Raw genomic sequence first — 22452 nt, 5'->3', positions numbered from 1 at the left:
CCTCTTCTCGCGCAATTCCCAGCGAGTGGTCCAGCTCTCTGGGCAGGTGGGGACTCTCCCCTTCGATGTAGCCGGTGTTCCTCGAGTACAGTGAGTTCTTGGACACGGCACTCTCTATGGGAGATGACACGTCTCTGTGCTGATTCCGGGAGCCAAAGGAGAGGAGGGAGAGGAAAGGAAACATAACTAGTTACAAACCAGACTGAGCTACACATTGGACACCCTCACCCTCTGGCCCACACGCACATTCTCATCAGGATTCCTGAACCAAATCGCAAGGCAGCATCTAACTACATCAAAATGTACCACACAGCAAAATCAATATGTAAATGAGGCAGGCTAGTGATGTTCCTGAAGACTTGGTCAGCCGCCACATGATTGGATGAAACAGTCTTCATTGCCACAGTATAAGCCAAGTGATTTGGCTGATGCTGCCCCCAGCTGAGCGGTCATGATCGCCTGCTCTTCGCAGTAGCTTGAATGTGATTGGGTCCAGGCATGGCAGAGGGGAAGGAGGGCAGCAGTTGATACAGCAAGGGCCGCATCATAAACGGGAGAGGGAGGATAGGGTAGCAGACTGGGCAGCATTGGAAATAGATGTTAGTCTCATGTTAAAGCATATAACAACATATAGACTGGTCTTATCCGTTGGGACTAGAATCATGGTGTTTACTGTAACAAGTTGCACCATTTACCAGATCCTTTTACAATTACAAAGGCCATGATGTGAGGTGAATCAGAAAATTAACAGGATTTATCATCAGAGAGAGTCTGACTTTGAAGAGGTGTACAGAGAGACACTAAGAACCAAAGTATATGCATGCGTTAATGTGACCATTGCAACCTATGACAATACTCATACAACAACAACTCCTCACCCAAAACATCCAAATGCAAAAACAATCCTCTTTCTTGTACCATTTTTGGTCCCCTAAAACTCTGCTTTGAAAGGGATTTAGTCATCCTTGGGAGAGCCGGATTATGTGAGGATTTGATAAAAATGGTGGGGGCTCACAAGAGAGAAGTAGACTGAGATCCTAATACGTAGAAAAGAGAGTGTTTGGTCTGGCTGGAGCAGTAATTCCATTGTTCCACTAAAGGTAAAGAGTGGTCAAGTTTAGGTAACCATGGACCTATCTTGCTTTTAGTCAGTCACTGAGGTTTAATCAGAAACTCAAATCAAATCAACCCAAACTTATCCTATGACTCATAGTAACTTTTAGTTAAAGCTGTCTTACAGAGACAATCCCCAAGAAATCCCCATAAAATGTCAGTACCATAAATTGGAAGTATGATAAAACAACATGTGCTACGGTGAATAATAATGTGCTATCCTTATTGGGTGCATGCTTGCTGCTGCTTTAGGGGGCTTGGGGCAAAAATGAGTCACAGAAAACAACCACTGTTTCCGCAGTGAAATACAATCATGCCTCAGGTTTGCTGAATGTCTGGATATTTAAAGTACTAATAATTTGATGAAACACACAGCCCCTCTTTAGGACACTGCTTCAAGATGCAGAAGGCACTATTGGGCATTTTCCATGTAAATGTTTTATTTATTATTATTATTTTATTGCACTTTGGTGGTGCATGTTGCCAAACAAATTTGTATGAATAAAATTACAACCAAGTAATTGCCACACAAACAGCCTGGGGCCTGTGTGGCCTCTGAGGATCTTGGGCCCTGGGGCAGTTGCCCGCTTTGCCTGGTTGCAAATTCAGCTTCATCAGATCACGTGTCAGGTAAGCTGCAAACATTTTAGCATCACTTGCAGGAGTGCTATGAGCAAAAATCACATAGACTTAAAGAAAAACTACTTAATGAGAACAAAAAAAGGGCAAACTGATGACACAAGTTGAAGCCACAAAACAAACACTACGTCAAACACAAATAACCCGGTAGTAGATGTATAAAGACTACAAAAACTAGAGATACTAAATATAACTGCAGAAAACACAACTCCCGACAAATGTACAGCAAATACAAGGAGACCTTAAACAAAGGTCTCAGACTCTTGGACTTCTAAGGTCTACAGGAGTTTACAGTCACAGTGTATTTAGTCAACTGTTTTGGCTCCAGCACTAGGAGAGTTAAGTGCTGAATTTCAGCTCTCATTTAAAGGGATTTAAATCTAATTGGGTAAAACGAAGGAATTAAAGCCCTTTTGCTTTGGGGGTACTATGCATTAAATTGTTGTGATTCCTCCTCTTAACCAATGTAGATGTAGATGTGAACACATTTAATCACTTTAAAGCTGAAAATCAGCACTTTCACCTCATAGTTATTTCAAATCCAGTGTGCCAAAAACAATGACAACATTTTTTAATACTTGGACTGCACTGTAGTTGGACTAGGACGAGGACAGATCACTGGGGTACAATGTTACTCTTACTTTGAGTAAGGGTGAACCGTTGATATTCCACCGACGAGTGCTGGGTTTCTTGAGTCGAGACTGTAAAATGTGCGGGACAACAGCATGAGACACGGAAGGACAGAGGACCGGGAAGCGCCTGCCTTGCTCTTACGAGAGTTTTTCAACTGACTGACACCTACCTGATGTATCTGTGTGTTAGTGCTGTTAGTCTGGGAAAAGGACCAAATCACAAAACAAGAATGTGACTGGGATTTGGGGTGATGAAAGCAAAGCATCAACAAATACATCTGGGAGAGTTATAACCATATAACTCCTCAGCTGCTGGCATTAAGTCTTGTGTGAGACATTCCCAGTCACATTCATGCTCATGTACAGTAAGCCTCTCATGAACAGGCAACATGCATGTTGCCCAACATGCATAATAAAGGCAAAGGGACTAGGAGGGCACAGCACTCTGTTCCTGAGGAGTCAACCTGGAAGAGCTCGCTGCAAGTCGGGGTGGGAGCTGGACACATTAAGCCATGTTAGAGATTTCAAATGTGGGGACTGAAGAGGTGGTAGGACTGCGGATGTAAGTGGTGCAGCCACCATGTTGATAAGGCCATGAGTTCAGTCACACTCAGAATGGTGTGTTTAGGGAGGAGGGGTAGGCAGGCTGAGACACACTCATGCACGCACACTACAGTCACCCACACGTGCATTTCACACACACCTGCTCTTCCGTCACTCATTCAAACATCTTTCCTCTCACACACCTTCTCACACACACACTTGCGTACAGCAGGTGCAGAACTCAACGCAGTACCTGGGGGGTTACAGTAGAGAGGGAGGGGCACTGAGAGATGTTTTTGGCTACCTGCAGAGCCTCTATCCTCAGGGCAGCAAGCACCAGCTCCTCCTGGGCCGCACACATGGTGGGTGGGGTGGGGGGAGGGGATTGATGGATTTCAGTGGTAAGGGAGGGGGATTGCGGCCCAAGGATGAGAGAGCAAAGGGAAAACATACAGAATCTTGAGTTGAGGGCACACCCTTGCTGCGGTCTACATTTCACACTCCATCAATCTATTTCACACAGTGAGCTAAAAAAAAACTGCAACTTAAGTATGAGGAGGAAAATGAAAAGGCAGGATGTAGGAAGGACACAATGGAAATAACATTCATACAAAAACACACAGAATCATATATCAGGGACACAAATGGGCCACCAGAGGCAAGGCCTGTAAGGTTTATCAAGAGGGGTCAATGCGTGGTCTGTCAACACACCTGTAGTTTTTGGGCGAATGCGGTGGGGTTGGTCTCAGCCAGGTCAGGCTCCAGGTACTGCAGGGGGTCGTCACACTCAGACAGCCTGTCTAACAGGGGCATGGCCAGGGCCTCCACAGGGGCCTCCACAGGGCCCTGGCTAAGGGGCTACAGGGGCACCGGGAGGAGTAGGCAGAGGGCAGGGAGGAGGGCAGGGGTCAGCATGGCAAAGCAAGCGCTGAGTGTTTGAGTGGCAGCATTGGGAGCTAAGTCACTGAGTTCAAGCTGGGAACCTAGTGTGGCGAACTGGCTATGTGTTATCAGTGACAAGGCTTTAATGAGAATCACTATGACTGATGGCGCTCACATTGGAGGGCCATGTGCAGTGTGGCACACTCCCCCTTGAGACTAAATAATGACATAATGTAAATGTGACAAAATCAAAACTGACAGATTCTTCTTACATGATGGTGACAAGACACAGAAATGACAGTGATTTTCTTTGTTCACACCACATGTGATAACTTCTCACTGAGTATGAAACTTCACAAAAGGCATTTGGCTCACCTGCTCCTCCCTCTCTATGCTCTGTGTTCGGCTGAGTGCTTCACTTTCTCTCTTTCTGCCCTTGTCCCCAGCAGAGCCCTCTGGACCAGGCCGGGAGCTCAGCACCGGTGTCTTTATACCCGCTGTTATCTGGGCCTCCATCTCCTCAAAACTCCTGCACCGAGTGACGGAAGGAGGGAGAGGAAAGAGAGAGAGGGAGAGAGAGGGAGAGAGAGGGACATGGTATGCAATGTACTGTATATGATGGATGACAGTGTTAATAAAAAATAATTGCAGGAGCAGCTGATCTGCATGCTTTATGGGTTACAATTAGCAAACTAGATATACCAGTAAAGCACTTCCTAAAACAGTGAACATACAATGTATCTAATACTGCAAAGTAACTATACATATATATAAAAACGTATAGTAGTAGTAGAGCGTGTTGTACCCTGTGCAGGGAGAGCTGGGCTCAGATCCATGTGCATTCTTGGTTAACTTGTCAGATACTGAGTCCAACTTCAGGTACAAAGATGGCTTCTTCACAGACAATGGCTACAAGACACACAAAAGAATAAAGAAGAATCTGTCTAATTTTTCTTTGTTTTTGGTGGTCAATATAACATATCACACATAAAACATACCACTATGAATAAAGAAAGCAGCAAAGATTTGATACATTCTTCTGAATAACATTGAATACTCACAGGCGAAGAGGAGCCAATCTTCTCCATGTACTCAATTTCATAGTCTTGCACTGACATAGAAAGACAAAGCAAAGTTTGAGATGCAGAAGACAAACTGTAGAAACAGTTGAGCCAGTGTTGAGCTCTGCACTGATGGGATCAGAAGCTGAGGCAGGGCTGTTCGTTATTTCATGTCTGACCCAGATGGGTTGAGCCACACAGCCTCTGGGAAGAGGTGGCTCTTCTGGAGGTCAGTGGACAGTAGAGAACTGGGCCAGCAGGGTTATTTCACTGCCACAACAAAAATCAATAACGTAGCTGGATGACTGAAGAGTAAAGTGGCTGATTCCTGTACATGACAGTTTATCCGAACACAAGCATTGAATTTCCTTTGAGCACCGCCTGTCTGTGGTATGCTTTGATCTCTGCTAGCTTTTATTTGGACACAGGTGGCTGGAGGTACAAAGAGGAAGCAAAGAGAGTCAGACAGCTAAGCCTCACCTGGAGCCTGATGAGGAAGACTGTTTTCATTAACGAAGGACGTAAGGTCACATGGCTGAGGGAAGTCTTGTTGGTCAGAGTTTAAATCTGCATCCATGTCGTGCAGGGCTGCCCACTTATGACTGGTGGAGGAAGCCAGCTTCTCCTCATCTGTGGCATGGTCGTCTTGTGGGTGGAGGGAGGAAGGTTCATCTGAGGGCGTAGGATCCTGCAACACAAAGGAGACGGCAGTGACAGGGTTAGATGGGAGACAGAGAAATACAAGCAGACAAAAGTGAAAAAGAAATGAAGAGGTAGATCAGGCACGCACCTGGGATGGGTCAGACAATGGGGATTTCTTTGGCGACCTTTTCACTCTGAAAGTATTACTGAGAAAAAAGAAAAATGTGCAGTCATTAAAGATCCAGAGTCACTCATCGGCTTCTGTATTAGAACCAAAATTAACTGTCTAACATCAAGTGCTGTGAATTTGCTGTGTATTAAAATGTGAAACTGGTTGGGCATAAAATGACAACATCGTTTGCATAGAGCAGCCTTACCATATGTGTAACAGATCTACTTACTGGAGTCTATGTGTGGCTGAAATGAACAGAGCTGTGAAATGTTTCTGAAGAAGTCTGAATCAATAGTTAGTCACTAATCAGTACAGAGTTGTGGTAAATGAATGTTATGTTATGAATAGTTGACTTTTCACAGAAATAGACACATAACACAGATCCAAGACAGGAATGTATTTGGTAATGTAACAGGTTAGTTAGGACATTGATGCAAACGTAATCGAGTACTCTAGATTGACTGTTGGTGGAAGGTGTTTACTTTTGTTACACAGGGTTTGTAAAGAACTTAAAGTCCTTGGATAGCAATTTACAACAACTTTTAGGAGGTGTCTCCTAATTTATCTCTAAATTTAATGGGAAAAATATATCTGATAGATCTGAGCTGGTTCTTCAGTCTGTAAAATATTTGCACCCTGTCACAAATAAACATCTTCGGTGTCATGGTTGTGTGTTTTTAACTGAATTAATTCAGAATGAGTATAAATTGGATGATAACAAAAAAAAAACCAATATTTATCTATTTAAGTATAGTCATTATAACCATAGATAGTTTTAGCTTTTTCAACAATAGTCAACAGTGAACACAAGAGGGAGCACAAGCACCTCCTTTTTTGCACACTTGCACTTTGATACAGTGGCAACTATCACAGATATTTTGATATGTTGTCAACTTTAGTAGAAACAAGGTACCATATAACAATGTAAATAACATTTCCTCAATATTTATACTAGAATATCTTTAAAAAGTTTTTTTTTTAAAGTGACTGCTACAGGTAGCAAACACAACAAACTTAATAACACCTCAGCATATGTTAAGTTTGTCTTAGTCATTCAACAGCACCTCATTGAGCGCTGCTGCACTGACCTCTGTTGGTAGAAGGTTTTAAGCCCAACCACGTTACACCTTTGTGCACTTTGCTGTATTTCACTAGAATGGCTACACAAGTAGAATTCTCCACCTGTGTGTAGTAACCTTTACATTTCTGTTTAAATGCTCTTTGTACATTTTACGCTACAATAATTGTACTATGATGTTTTTCAGTTGGCACTTTCAACTAACAAAACTGAAAACAGTAGTAGTAGCAGTAGAAATTAGCAAGTTTAAAGTTTAAATGAATTGTTTGATAGTGGATTGTGATGTTTCTGTTAACAGGAAGAGGGACCACAGGGCAACATGCAGCTTTTAAAGGAACCATGTGGAATTAGGGGTCAAAAAGGGTGGATGGCCGTGTTGTCCCTTTACTTACAACAGACAACATAGAGAAGACACACCCCTGGACTTCCTGTGACATATGGGAATACACAGACACAGGTGACAGAGAGACAGACAGAGGACACTGGCATAATAGACAAGAGGACCACGTACAAACATAGACTAACCTAAAAAGAAAACCTTACCAGCAATGCAGACATCCCTACACATGAATACAATGTTCTGTGAGACATACATATAAATGTATGGTCCCGTAGTAATAGACTGTGAACTTACGATTTGATTGGAGTTTTCTTCTTCTTGGCAGGTTTGTTCTGATTTTGGTCCTCCAGTTCTCCAATGTTGTCATTGTCATTTTCATTGTCATAGTCATTGGATGACAGTTCAAAGGAGGTAGAGGCCTTAGGAGGGGAGTTGGCCATCTTATTGGAGGATTTGAAAGGGTCTACAGAGTCATCAAAGGTACTGGGGTCAAAGCTATAAGACGGCCTCGATAGCTTTGGGGAGTTGGAGATGCCTTTCTTAGAAGTAAATGGATTGAAGTTTGGATCATCCCACTTGTCAGGTTCAAAGCCGTAAGACGCTTTATGAACAGGGATTTCATCCTCGTTGCCATTGTGGGTTGCTGGAGGATCATTGTCCAGCTTCTCCACGTGCGCTGGAGGGGCCTTCTTCAGCCCCAGCTTTGGTTTCCTAAGAGGCATCTTGCCACCGGGCTTCTTGCCCACTTTCTTGGGTGGGGGAGAGGCCTGGTGTGACGCCTCACCGCTCTCCTCAGAGTAGTCAAACTCCAGCCTTACTGACTGACGTTTGGGGATGATGGGTTGCTCTTCAGGGTTTGTGATTGGCTCTTCAAGGGGAGCTGGTGGACACGGCTCCACAACAGAGACACAAGAACTCTCTGGAGGGGTGGCAATGGGGGCACACACAGGACCTTTACGACCCAGAACAGGGGAATTGGCAATTTTACTACCTCCAGTATTGAAAGGGTCTATGTTCTCAAAATTATCTGGATCCCATTTGTAGGAGGTACTAGGGGGGATGGGGGATTCGTCTTGGCCTGTTGGACTACCAGGAAGAGGGGTCTCCTCCTGGCACAAGGGTAAGGGCGGGATGACAAGGCTCTCCTCCTGGCTGATATGATTGGTCTCCTCCGGCAAAGGAGGAGGAGTCTCCACACGGGTCTTCCTGGTCCTTCTGAGGGTTCCTCCGGGGCTCGGGGTTGCAGATCCTCCCTCTGCGTCCTCCTGAGCCTGGAGAGGGTTGGCAGTTCGAGGCTTTGCCCGCTTCTTGATCTCTGGAGTGCTGCTAGATGAGGCTGGCCTTGGACTCTCTGGGTTGGAATTTTGTCTGGGAAGAGGCTTCTTCTTTACAGACCCAGAGCGGATTTTCTTGGGCCTGTGAAGTGTCCCTGGGGCACTCTCAGTCCCCACACTGAAGGATTCAGAATGTGGGCGAAAACCTCCCGCTGTTGATCCGTCCAACAGACCAGCGCTGTCTAGTTCTCCTCCCTGGAGGCTGAGTGACCGGGTCAGAGTGTGACTTGTTACATCTGTAGCAAAAACCTCTATGTTGTAGGTGCCACTGGCTGCAATTGGCTTGTCCTCATCAAAAACAATGGACGGTGAACGGCAAGGTGCTTCACCTGAAGTGAAGTCAGAGGCAGGATCAGTAACTGAGGTCTCTGCTTCTGCAAAAGATGGAGAGACATAGTGTAAAGAGGTTTTATTCAGCTGTTAAAAAGGTGAAATCAAAATTAAATGAAATTGGGATTAATATACATTTTAACTGGTGTAAGGGTGAGATGCAGGTGTGATCATGGAAGCCTGCATGGAGATAAAAGCTGCAGCTGGTTTCTGAGACTGAGAAGAATGTGCTATAAATAATTCAATAAGAGTCTCTCAGTTGGATAGAAGGCCATGATAAATAACCCCAAGAGAGAGGGACTGATCTTATTGGTCAGCCATTCCTAGATATCCCAAAAGCCTCGGTTTTGTGCAGCGGAGATGCTTGTCTCAGCACACAAAGCCAGATGTGAAATGCTGTTTTATTCCACTAGGTGGTGCAACAAGACTTTTCTTTCACTTGCTTTTTTTACAACAGTGTAACAGCATCACTGTATAAGCGCAAAGCCCACATCATGGCAAAAATCTAGAATAGTACCTTTGTCGTCCAACGGTAGTTGCTGGATTTGGGGCTCGGTAGGAGAAGCAGCCTTCACTGGAGTTGTAGATTCAGGGGTTTCAAATGCTCCATCAGAGTCTGAGCTCCTACAACAAAAGATAAGGACACAATAAGACAAATGCTGTGAATCAGACTGAGATCACTTGAACTGTAACGACTCTAGCAACTGTCTAGCAATCAGGATCACTGACGTCAGTGCGAGGGTGAGCTAAACTTCCCTCCATCAGACACATAAAAGGACACATTTATTTTCCAAGTAAGCAGCTCAGATATCATTCTTTAGAACAATATGTGTAAACATGTTATCATACAGAATCAATAAGGGCAGCATTTGGCTGTGGGTTTCAGATAGGAAGCGCAGCAGCCCCAGGCTAGTATGTGTTTCTGTTTTCATTTCTTGTAGACCTTTATGGCTACAAATGAAAACGCTGAATCTGCAGTGAGGTGACATATAATGACCCATCTGAGACACAGATATACCCCACGTCATAAACACATGCAACACCCATACACACATGACCACCACAAGATCAAAAAAAAAGCACAGCTATGAAACAGACTGAGAGGAACACTGAGCCAGAAACAGAGAGAACACCAATTTCTGCATGACAATAGGCTGTATATAAAAATATAATTAATATTGAAAGGTCAGCTCCATACACACACACATAGCTCATCAGACAACCTGACTACCAAGATCCATGCTCTGTTGATCAATGCATTATCTGACGGTTTGTGGCCCCAGCCTCCCGTCCTGTCTCACCTCTGTCTGACCGGCCCTCCCGCAGCCCTGATCATGTTGTCATGACGTGAGCCCCAGGAGAGACGCCTGAAGAGCCCAAGAGCCGGATCCGAGCCCGGGCTGTCCCCATCTCCTGCTCCTCCCAGCAGTGTGTCCCAGCCCCAGCGAGCCCACTGCAGAGGAGACAGAGCCTGCCACGCACTCACTGCCATGGCTGCCGGCAGGCTGCACCTCTCCGCACCACGATGCAACTGCCTGACACACAGGTAGACGCCCACCGCCTCTTCCTCAAATGATGACTAAGACCACCAGATCCAAAATTTCCTCTGCTTTCTCTCTTTTTCTCTACAGCCTAATATCCAGATCTCTTTTTTTCCAGTCTACAATCTTATTCCTTTCACGTTGCTCCTCTTTGTCATGTAGCCATATCAGTCGGTCTCCACTCCTCCCCACTAGGAAATGATGCCTCCCAATCTAAATGAGACTGGCTGCAGAAGCCCAGCGCCTGCATACTGTATATTCAGGCACTCTCTCTCTCTCTCCCTCTCTCCGAGCCTTCATCCCCGTACTTTCCTCCTCCCTCCACCTCTCTCGCTCCTGAACCACACAGAAAAAAAGGCAGTCTATTGCCCACCAGCTGAACCTGTTCTAATAAAGCTTGCTCATTACTTATACCACCACATCTGGTATATAGTTGTCCATTTATCTCTATCATAGTGTCCTTTTCTGCCTAAATTAATGAAGAAAATTGACACACTTTTTGGTCAATACAAAGACACACCCAGTTTTTGCTCTACAAACCCAGGTCATTTTCACAGACACACTGAAACTTAAGAAACATATCTTTTGATAACTACTGATACCCGAAAAGATATTACTGTGAATATGTGTGCGTATAAGAGATGGACAGCATAATGAAAGCTTCTTTCGTCGGACAACATAAAATGGTAATAAAAACACAGGATCCCCACATTAAATGACACCTCCAAGTCTATACACTATATTGACCCTGCAGATCTATAAGGATTCACCTCAAGGCATTGCTGAGGCCATTCAGCATCCTGTGGCGTTCCTTTATAACAGACAAACGCAAACATAGATGAGATAAAAGCAGCAGTAGCATGAAAGAGGTGGAGGGGGCCTGAAACACAATCTAGCCATCAACATGGTCGATGCAACAAAAATTCAGAGCTGAGACATTAGTTTTTATAGAGGAGGCTGGTTATAAATGTCTTTTGCTGTCATAGTCAATATGTTCAGAATCCCAGGGGTCAAATAACATCAGAGATGGAGGTTCCTCTAGGCCAACAATATGGCAGGAATAACATATTCTACTTACACTGCAATGTGTGCCACTGACGAATATGAAAAATTCATCAGGCTACACAAAAGCAGTACATACCATTTTAAAGCAAAGAGGGTACAAAATGATAAGTTGTTTAATCTATATCAAGTCTGATATTTCCTCAGATCAAAAGCTCTCAAAAACACCTCCATTACTTTCAGGGTGGTGGGAATCAAAATAAGACAGCACATGGCCCAGATGGGAGCCAGAGCTATAATCTCTCTGAGGGCCCAGTGTGTCCCAGCAGGATAAGACTGGTCTGCCTGAAGATCCATCTGGATCAAGTCACTGGGAACCAAGATCATAGTGTCAGATGGTCGGACAGGCAGTGACACAGACAGCTCCAAGGACAGGACTCACTTACAGAGTGCAATAAACAAAGACCAAATAAGCATACAACACGCCAAGCTGAATATACTGAAATTAAACTACTCAATGAATTAATCTACACCTACCTACTGAGAGATTTAGCTCTCTGGAGATTTTGTTTTGATGTGTAGCAATGACATTAGTACATAAAAGCTGCTTCTTCCAGAATGGATGGGAAAAAAACTGAAAACACTGAAACCATAAGGTAATTAGGGCTCATTTCAGTGTGCTGATTATGTCCTTGCAGAGGACAGTTTTTATGTGACTGCAAACAGTGTGTTGCTATGGTAACTGGACGTTGTTCCCGCCATATGTTCCACTATGGTGGAGGAAATAAAACAGTGTGGCTGGATGCACGCGGGCCAACACACACACACACACAACTGAGGCTTGTCTAACCAACAAGGTCCAGTGACGTGTTATGTATGATTACATATATGAATACAAATAAAGGCAAATTGCAGATTTACAAGGCAAGCAGCTGCTGCATCAGCATCATTCAGCTCACGGGCCATACATTGGTTTAAATGAAAAAACTAAAAACAGCACCCATTTTGTTTATTCTACACTCGCATTTCTCTCAGAATGGTTATTATTGATCACCATTATTTAAATTTAAACAAAGGGTATATAATAAACATGAAATCATGCACTGAAAGGAGTACTGTAATGAAACAAATTAATAAAGGAGGATAAAAATCAATCTGGGAATGCCTTTTGTGTTAATGCAAGCACATCTTCAGCAGCTCTTATGTTACCTAGTTGCAGACAAAACATAGAAAGAGGAAAAGCAGCGTGTGGGTGAGCAGTCAGGCTATGGGGGCGAATAGAAACAAAGAGAGCAGCAGTTAATAGCAACCTCTCACAGGCTGAGATGACTGCCTGGAGACAGAAACTCTGCAGTGTGAGGCAGGGAGAAGCTGCATTTCAGACAGCCAGACGTGTCTGTGCTTCCAGCCAAATCCAACTCAACCTGTCTAAACAGCTTTCACAGTGCTGGAGGTAGAGCCATCGCCAGCCCCGGGGAAGAGGGGGATACTGGCCTACACTGACATGTAAACCTTACACCACCTGTCTGTCCAAAAAACAAAATAAATCAAGATGTTGTGCTTTGCAAATGAATACAGGCACTTCTGTTTTTTTGCTAGATTTGATGTCACTATTAATGAGTGGTAAGGAGGCAACTGCGATTAGATGAAAGCTGGTGGAAAAAAAGAAGACGAAGGGAGGGATGAATGAAGGCAGGCTGCTGGCTGCTGGTCTCCGAGCAGCTGTGTGATTAGCTTAAACGCTGCCGCATACTCCCTCCATCGTCTCTCGGTTGTCAAACACCTCTCTGTCTGGGCACGATATGTCATTTATCTCTTTCCATTCCACCCCTCCTTTACCTGCTCTCTCTCTACAATTCATCATTCCTTTGTTAACATCTCCTCGTTTAGCAACCCCATCCCTCTTGGCTGTTTTGGGGCTTTCAATATCAGGTTGCTGTTGTGGTGTGGATTTTGGGCATTAAAGAATCAACAGCCTGTCTGTTGACAAAAAGGGAAAGTCCAGCAGCTTTAGTCTGACATAGGCTTTCGTCAGCATAAAGTGGGCTATGTGGTAATGCTTTAAATTATCAAATGTTACTGCCAAAACAATGATAAATGAATAAACTGTATCCATTAAATTTGATTTTATCATTGTGATCATGGTAAGTACATTTTTTACAGCACATATTTTGACTATATGATAATAACGGTAAATATCTCTTTTGTTCGATATTATGAAAATAATATAACAATAAAATATGGAATATGTGTTTGTCCCCCATTACACTGTATAAAGTCTATGGTCTGTCCTATAGGGTAGAAAAGAAGAGACCAACAGAGGGAGCTCACGTGCTTTCATCCCCCAGAGGAATGAATGTCTGGATATAAAGCATTACATCATAGGCACTGTACACCCTGTGAAAACACCACAACAACCTATTTTAATTTTACAAGAGCCTCTCCAGTTTCTACCCAGATGTGAAGTGGTGAGCAGGGAGCAACTTCTAGAGGTTTGGTAATGGGAAAAAGGCACAAAGAGGCTCTGTCCTCTGCAAATGATTCTTCAACCTCAGGAAATGAAATCTTATGGAGAATCACTCTGCACCTTCTGCGGGTCATATAAACAGAACCTGAGAGAAAAGTGTTTTTCTCAAAGAGCAGATGTCTTTGCAGTTTCTGACTCCCGTCTCCATCCAGGACTGATGTCAGGTCCAATCAGCAAAAACCTCCCCCTTGAAGCTGGTATCCCTTTGTCCAAGAAATCCACTCAGTCTCAAAAACAAAAAAGAGTGTCAGACTAAGATAATCTCTATATGTGTAATACCTCATCTAGCCTAATCTGAGACTGACTGCAAGCAGATGGCACATTAAACAACAACAGGCCAGATCTGTGAGTAAGGGCTCCGGCGAGGAGGGGGTTAAAATATCTCTCCATTTTGATGATGAGATCAGACGCTAGGTTCATTCAGATTACTGCAAGAAAGGCACAGGAGAGAGGCAGAGTATCCCAACCCCCCGTGAATACAGACAACAACCCAATCTGGACTCTTATTTTAGATTTGATAATAAAATGAGACTAAACATTACCTTGAGCATAAACATAATTTGGTCCATTATCTAACACTTAACACTTTCAAATCAGAGCCCTACAGTAATTTGATGTGTGAATGCTTTATATAGTGTAAGTGTTTTGAACTTTATTATTATTATTATTATCATTTTTATTATTATTATTATTCATAAAGCCTTATTAGTAATGGTTGGGATGGTGAGCACAGTGCTTCTGTTCTGCACACCTGTAGGTAAAACAGCTACTACCTCAACTGTCCTCAGATAAGAGCCTGTACTTTGCTCCTGATATTTTTATGAAAGTATTCAGTCCTCTGAGGTCTGAAAAATGACTGTATTTTGCTATAAATAATTCATTTCTACATTACAGACAGCATACACACATGCATTCCCTCCATTAACCTTATCCCTCTCCGTCCTTTTTCCCCCGTGCAGTAGTGTGTCTGAGATATAAATAAAACACGGCAAAGTGGAGCACTCTTGCTCCGTCTCGCTCCCTCTCTAACTCTCTTTCTCTCATCCACTAATATTCCTGAGTTATCTTCTGCCACCCCCACACAGTGTGTTCTATTTCAACACTATCACCAGCTCCTGCTCCCAGCGCGGAAGTCGCGTCCTCCTTCACACAGAACAAAACATCACCCCACCAGTCTCCCAGAGGCACCTACTGCACTCATTGCCTAATTCTGGTTCCCACAGGCTCCCCTGAAGCACTATTATGTTTCATACATACATGCTGTACTGTAGTCAAGGCACGCTGTTCCACATGTGCCAGCGCACATGCGCCAATTCTCTCATCCTTATTTACATCACAAAAGCAAACAACAACAGTGATGACGTGCTCAATTGGTCACATTGGATTTTACAGTCTGAAAATGTTTTATGGCAGCATGGAAAGATAGATCAAGGGGAAGCAAAAATGCATCAAAAACTTAACGGAACATAATGTCTCACAGTTTGTCAGGCTTCATCCAGCAACAGTAAATTAAATCAAAAATGGCGAGCATACCCATAATGTTACTCACAGGTGACTGGATTCTGCAAAATAAATCAGCCTGCACCAGTGATGAACATTTATGTTGCATGAGAGGCCAATTTAAAGCCATGAATAAATAAAGAACTATATACAACAGAAAAGCAGAAACAGTTGGAGCTGCAGCTTTTATATAAAGTGATTTCCTTGATTCTCTTCTGCTTTGTCATTTGCTTGATTGCACCTCTGAATATTTCCAGACAGAACATTGAGCAGGAATGCAGGTTAAGTCAAACTCACATGTGTTCTTGAGAGGGACAGGGGGTCTGTCCTTGCTCCATGGACTCGTTGGCTCCCATCCTCGGCTAGCTCTGCCCCCCCTGCCCCCCCCTGCCTGCTCCTGCTCTCCAGCCACCCTCCACATCCACCTGCTCTCCCTGAGAAAAACACCTTCTCCTTTCGCTCTGATCCTTGCAGAGGAGGCTGGCAACCTCTGTCAGAGGAGGGTGAGCACTGACTGAGCTTTCTGTGCTGCAGTGCAGAGGATGAGCGAGTCCTGCTCGCATCAGGAGCAAATCAGTGGATGATTCAGGGCTATTCACTTTATGCACGGCATCCCCGAGCCTCTGCTCCTCTACAGACTGCAAATATTCCCACTTTTCATCTGGTGGTAAAACGATGCAACACCAGGAGGAGTAAAATCCAAGAGCAAAATGTCAAGAAGGGAGTAATCCAAAACAAATAGGGTGAATTAACAATCCTGCTTTCTTGCCGTCTTGCACGAGTGTGTGAGGTGCCTCCTCTCTGTTTGGCTGCTGATATTGCTGAGCTGTGTTGCTGCTCTCCCTGCCTCCTCCCCCCTCTGTCCTCCACTCTCTCCCCTGACTCCAGCCTCCTGTGCCTTTAAAAAGACAAGCAGCTTTTTCTCATACGCTACCACGACCATGCAGGGGAGCCAAACAATAGCAGACCCCCCAAAACCGCACTGATTAACAGGCGTTTTCTCTTTCACTCTGTCAGCCCCCTTCTTCCTCCCTCCCACAATAGCCGTACATCTCCACCGGAATCCCCCCTCACTCACCCAGTGAATTGTACGGGGAAAATGTCATTTTTGTGCCTCCTTTTCACACAATGGAAGCTTCCAGCACTCAGCGTAGCCAACCAGAGTGATGCCTGAGGTAAACAATAGACTCTGAGAAACTAGTATGTGTGTATTATTCAACTCTCACTCTAATATATTCTCTGTCATTCAAGCCACTGCACCAGTAACTCAGTACCAGCATACATTAAATATTATATCTCATGTTATAAGATTTTTTCAGAATCCTATGAAAAGGCAAACAAGAATAACCCATTATCAGACTCAAAATGTTAAAGATATAATATATATTTGAATTACAGGAGCTTAATCCAGAGGTGTCACTCTTTTCTAAGGAGGCAAGGACATATGCTTCCTGACATACTACACACCCTGTCTACATTTCTAAATGAATATGGTCCCTGCGTTAAATCCCTTGGCAGCAGGCTGGGTTGGTGATCTAATTTACAGGCACTCTCATCAAACCTTGAAATGCATCAAAGACCAGAAGAGCAATAAAGATACTCTGTCTAGTCATGTCGTCCAGTTTCTCTTTTCCTTTATAAATCTTAGAGGGTGACAGACACAGAGATTGTGTCCTGGATGGAAAGAAGAGCAGGAACAGGTTCTACAAATTTCCCACTGATTGTCAAGGAGCAACGGGAAAAAGAGGCATTGGAAATATGAGAAGAATAAATCTATTGTACCACTCATGGGAAAGTGGGGGAAATGGGGGCTCAGTACAATAGCAACTCCAGCCTGCAGCACTTGCCTTCACACAAGCTTGCTGTATGCAGGTTTCAGGTGTCGTACCTTTGCCTATGTGGACCAAAAAGACAGAATGAGACGTGGAACAAAAAACCCAGTGTTCATGTCCAACCTAACACCACTTTTGAAAAGGGGAGTATTTGCATGTAAACATGAAGTCCATTAACTGCTGTTCACAACGAATATCGATGTGATTCTACTCTGGGGTGGGCCTGCTGGTCGATGTTTCACAGCCTGAGGGGACAAGTTAAAATGCTGCCCACTCCCAACTCCAACACAGACCCCTGCTAAAATAAAAATATTGATTACTACTCCCATCCTCATACCAGTTATATCATACAAAGATGTATCTAGGGCAGCAGAGCATGTATGTGCAAAATACAAGTTCCTATTCTATTGAACGGCTGACATAAACATCCTCTCTGTGTTGCTACTTTAAGAGCCTGGCCTTGCGCTGTAGTTTCAACAGCAGACTGAAGAAAATGAAGAAATAAAAAATTCAACAAACTCAGGCACTGGAGGACATGGCTGTGGCAGGTTTTTTTTTTTAAAGATTCATAACGGCACTCAAGAGCAATCAGGGTCACTGCCATCCACAAACATGTAGGGGTTGAACGTAATAGTGTGTGTTTCTATGGAGACTGTGATGGTGTAGAACTACTTGTGATTGCATGGGTGTGGGTTGAAGCTTAGTGGGAAGGTCTAAAACTTTTTTTTACTTAAGAACATGGCAGTATAAAGAATATAACCTCTACATACCTGTAAAATTGTTTTTAGTTGTGTTAAAAATCCAAAACATGCAGTGACGTCAGAATTAAATATGATAATATAGGACTTCTGAGGGGGTCTTTTTTTTTTAGTAACTTTGTTTTTATTTGTTCTTGCACATGCCAGCCGGAGATAAGAACATAATGACAATTTATGTGCGCTGCAAGTAAATTTGAATAGTACTGTCAAGTCAGTTTCATTCAGTTAAAATGTGTGGCTTAATCACAGGTACAGTTTCAAAGACTACCAAAAACCACAGTGTTAACAACATATTAATGAAAACATGACAGTGTAGCTGATCAAAACTGAATAATTCAGGAAAAATACTGTATAAAGATATATAGTTTCTGATGAGCACAACAGCTCAAAGCACACAAAAAATGTCCTGAAACTTAACAGAAAATGTGGCTCTATTTCTGGAAGTCAAACATTGTAATAGAAAGAGTATATATATATATAAAACGTGGAATTAATGTTGTCATAGTTTAAGTCAAACATCACTAGTGACAGTTACGACAAAGTGGGCCACAAACTCCAACCAACAGCAGCAGCATTTGTGATATTCATTGCCCCTCCTGAACAACTGCTTATCAGGCAGTGTAAGAGCTTGGAGCTTTCTTTCTCTTAATGCCAAGAAGCATTAAGAGAAAAAGCTGCATTGCTCCCATAAATAATCACTTGTGGGATCAATTTCCGGAAGCTGTCTCTACAAAACGTCCACTCTCAGACTTCATCTGTCTGCATTTACAGTATATCTTCTTATAACAGTGGCATTCCCTCTCTTTTTATCACCAAAGTAAACGACAAAAGCAATCAGTGGAATAATCTGGGCACTTCAATGGGAAACCTCAAAAGGAAAAATCCAGTCACACAAAGGCTTAGATACCATTGACGCATTATCTCAATCACTGACATGTGTTGTGGTTGCATAAGATAATGGGGAAAACACATTTGCCACAAATACATGTAAATGAGGAGGTTTAGCTGTTAATATATTGCAGCCTGTAAAATGCAATGCTTTATACCTGGCTTTCTCTACAGTCTCAAATAGAGAAGAGAGAGTACAAGTAGACACAGGAGGAAATGATGGTTAGGGAGATTTCAGGGGAACCCAGAAAAACAAACAAAACAAGGCACTCCTCACTTTTTAGCTGTCAGGGATTGTCATGAGAGTATAAAATGACTGACAGATTAACTATTTTAAGTAATCATTCATTCAAAAAAGGAAGACTGCCTTGTTTTTTTTTCAACATGAGGATTCAATTATTTCTCATGAATCTCATCGCATGAGTGAATCATTCAGGAAAAAGCAGTTAAAATATGTTTTGTTTGGATGACTAACACGCCAATTTCCAATTGGAGGACGCAAATTCAACGCCTTTTATTTTCCTAACTAAAGAATAAATGTCAAGCAGCTCTGAGGGAGTTGCTTTGTCCCTGCACAGATTGATACATCATTATCATTATTAACAGTAAAGATTATATGTTTTAGTTCTCTACATAACAAGACAATCTGTGAAATCCAGTCAGTATTTTCGGTCCATATTATTGTGTCGGTGTGCCATTGCTATCTAACAGTAACAAAAAGACTATAACAACAATATAGTCTTTTTTTTTATTCAGCACTGATGCATAGTGAGATACTGTAGATGAGAGTATATGTCTCCCTGTGTTATTACCATTTACCTGCAGCATTCAGACAGCAGAGTGCAGACACAGGCTGGCAAAACAACAAGAACACTGGACTTTGTAAAGGGAAAACACCCTCTGCTGGTCGTAAATAGCAGTGCCCTGTGAAAGTGGCTGAGTCATTCCCTCTTATAAAGTATATGAAAAATAAATTGCAATGCCAAGGGGCACTGCAGAGGAATGTTCAGTATTATCAGCGGGGAAAGCTGCGCTGATAGCAAAATAATGAGGAGCATTTGAATGTAATCAGCATCAGTGTTATGAATGAAAATCATTGTGTTCGTGCCATGACTAGGGTGCTATACATGCAGCTCAAATGGCAAGAAATCAGCCATAATGCGTCAAGTGGTTATGTTGGGGCAGGTTGTACTAATTGTGAAAAAGTGTGGTGTTTAAGTGCATAAACATTTCACCCTGGTACTTTTGCTATATGCACCATTAATAAACCACAATTATACAGTATACATTTGAGTTTCCATGACCACTAAGTTCATACACTAGCAAATCCTGTTTCCTATGAGTTCATGTGGTGAGCGTGCATAGCAATGCTAATCTGTAATTTCATGAGGTGGTAAGAAGGGTTGCTGAAATAGCAGACGAGACAGTTACTCTGGGTTTCACTGAGAAAATGACAATAATGATGTATGTGATGTATTTCTATATGGTGAACTGTTGATTCCTTTTAGAAATAGCTAAACATTTAAGGAAATATGCTTATTTATCGAGAGTTAGATGAGAAGATTGATACCAATCACTTATGTTTGTAAGGTAAATCTGAAGCATGAGCCAGCAGCTGGTTAGCTTAGCTTAGCACAAAGACAAACGACAGCCTGGGTCTGTCAAAAAGTGGAACAAAACCCACCTACCAGCACTCCTAAAGGTAATTAATTACTCTCACGGTATATGTTGTTTGTTTAAATGTTGAATCTTTCATTTTACAGGGAATTTTGCTGGGAATAGTTGTCAGGCAACCAGCGGAGACTCCAGGACATAACTGCAACCAGCCAAAAAATAAAAGAGGTGCAGAAAGACAGAAAGCCAGGCCAGGTTGTTTCCCCCTGTTTCCAGTCTTTATGCTAAGCTAAGTTAACCAACTGCCTGCCCCAGCTACATATTTACCAAGAAGAAAGTGGAATCAATCTTTTGCCCAAGCATATTTTCCAAACTATCAAATTTCCTTCAAGTTAGAATAAAGAGACTGCATGCATGACTACATTTCCAGCATGTACAAGGTAATTCAGTGTGCCAGATGTCGATTTAATGCTCTAATTTGACCTGAACTGGAGTTGAAAGGATAAGGACAGGGCTAGTTTTCGTCAAGCAGGCTAAAGGGACTAGTGTCAGCGCTGGACAAATCTACTGTAAGGTCTTACAAACAAAGAAGGGCAGAGGCACGAAACAAAACAAACATTCACATCACATTTTGGAAAAGAACAAATGATGAGTGCTTCATAATGAACTTCACAATGAAATCACCTAATGAACAGGTTCATACCTTAAAGGAAGGTGACAGGGTAGAGAAGCAGGGCAGTGGTCCTCATTCTGGTAAGCAGAAGGTACAGGAGGGGAGGCAAGGGCTGAAGGAGAAGGAGGAGGAGGAAAGCAGGGAGATGCAGGTGCAGATGGTACAGCTTCAGGTGTGTGCCTTTCCGGGGGTGTTGGAGGGGGAGTGGGGAACTCAGTGGTGTCTTGGAGGTGATGAGGGAGGGCAGGCAGGAAGTGAGGTGGGGGAGAGGCAGGGGCACAGTCACCTCTCTCTGCCTGTTCAGCGTGGGAGGGCCTGCAGGGGAGGGAATACAAAACATCAACAGACGGACCGAAACAAGAAGGCCAAGTACGGCGATTCAGAAAGCCCTCTGAGGACACACTCCACTTTCCTCTATACAATTTAACCATAATGGAAACTTACCTCAAAACAGGGAAAGATGAGGCACTCTGCTCTGTGTCTTCATCTAAACCGAGTAGTGACTTGAAAACTAAAAAGCTCACTCCAACCATTCTAAGAAGGCTTTGTCATTTAAATTACACGAAACTCCTCTCATCAGCCCCCTAACATGACAGTCCATGTTTCCCTTGCTTGTTCTACTTGCCCTCTGCAGTGAAGTAGGGTGTCTGGATCTGTCATCATTGGCCACCTGGTGGAGTGGATTTGGCCTTTATCCAGGCCCGTCTTATCAGGACTGGTAGGCTCTCTAATCTGACAGGCAATGCGATGGACGCCCATGCAGCTGTTCCCCACTTGGGGCATGCCTCCTGTTTAGCTCTAAAAATACCCCAGTAGCCTCCTCTGCAGAGCAGAGTGCCACAGTACCTCCATCAACTAAAGCACATTCACAGTATTTTAACATCAAGTAAACTGCCTGCTGAGCTGCACTTTCCAAACGTCTCTTCCAGCTCACTTCAGACTGAAACTGAGCTCTGCTCTACATTCTCCATCTCTCTCTCCAGTAAAGTCAGAGCTTAATAACATTTAATGAGGGCGTGTGCTTTTCTTAAGGGCGTAGCGAGTTACAGTTTACGTCTAAGACTGGTCTGGTTTCCTTTCATTCCTTTATAAAAGTACAGAATTTTATAACTGATACATGATTATACAGGATGGTTGCATGAAGAGGAAACGTCCTACAATCCCATGTATGAATTTTTATTTGGTCCCATTCCTCTCATTACAAATCCTCTATCAGTGACTTACACCAGCAGGCCAAAGCTATACATATGTCAGCATCTGTGGCCAACTTGGCACATGCAGCCTGGAAATAGAAATGACCAAGTCACAACACAGTCTGAGCAAAGATTCACTGCTGCCTCCAAAGATGGAC

At 43.2% G+C, this 22452-nt stretch overlaps 1 protein-coding gene across 9 annotated transcripts in view; it reads right to left on the bottom strand.

Annotated features, from left to right (window-relative positions):
- The window catches only part of tacc2 (transforming, acidic coiled-coil containing protein 2), a 49956-nt gene that overhangs the window by 4575 nt on the left and 22929 nt on the right, over nucleotides 1-22452 (bottom strand). For 3 of the 9 annotated variants that reach the window (XM_051415081.1, XM_051415148.1, XM_051415082.1), the window contains 12 exons: nucleotides 21132-21416; nucleotides 9284-9390; nucleotides 7397-8810; nucleotides 5661-5718; nucleotides 5351-5558; nucleotides 4871-4920; nucleotides 4615-4718; nucleotides 4185-4338; nucleotides 3639-3785; nucleotides 3181-3273; nucleotides 2394-2453; nucleotides 2-139 (listed from right to left, as the gene is read on the bottom strand). In XM_051415081.1, coding sequence (XP_051271041.1) covers nucleotides 2-139; nucleotides 2394-2453; nucleotides 3181-3273; nucleotides 3639-3785; nucleotides 4185-4338; nucleotides 4615-4718; nucleotides 4871-4920; nucleotides 5351-5558; nucleotides 5661-5718; nucleotides 7397-8810; nucleotides 9284-9390; nucleotides 21132-21416 — 2818 coding nt within the window. The remainder of the gene's footprint in view (nucleotide 1; nucleotides 140-2393; nucleotides 2454-3180; nucleotides 3274-3638; nucleotides 3786-4184; nucleotides 4339-4614; nucleotides 4719-4870; nucleotides 4921-5350; nucleotides 5559-5660; nucleotides 5719-7396; nucleotides 8811-9283; nucleotides 9391-21131; nucleotides 21417-22452) is intronic. The other 6 variants (XM_051415128.1, XM_051415090.1, XM_051415101.1 and 3 more) reach the window with 6 other exon arrangements.

This window comes from Dicentrarchus labrax, unplaced genomic scaffold (assembly GCF_905237075.1).
Source record: "Dicentrarchus labrax unplaced genomic scaffold, dlabrax2021, whole genome shotgun sequence".
NCBI lineage: Eukaryota > Metazoa > Chordata > Actinopteri > Moronidae > Dicentrarchus > Dicentrarchus labrax.
The sequence above is the reverse complement of the archived record's forward strand: the minus strand, read 5'-3'. Positions and strand labels throughout refer to the sequence as shown.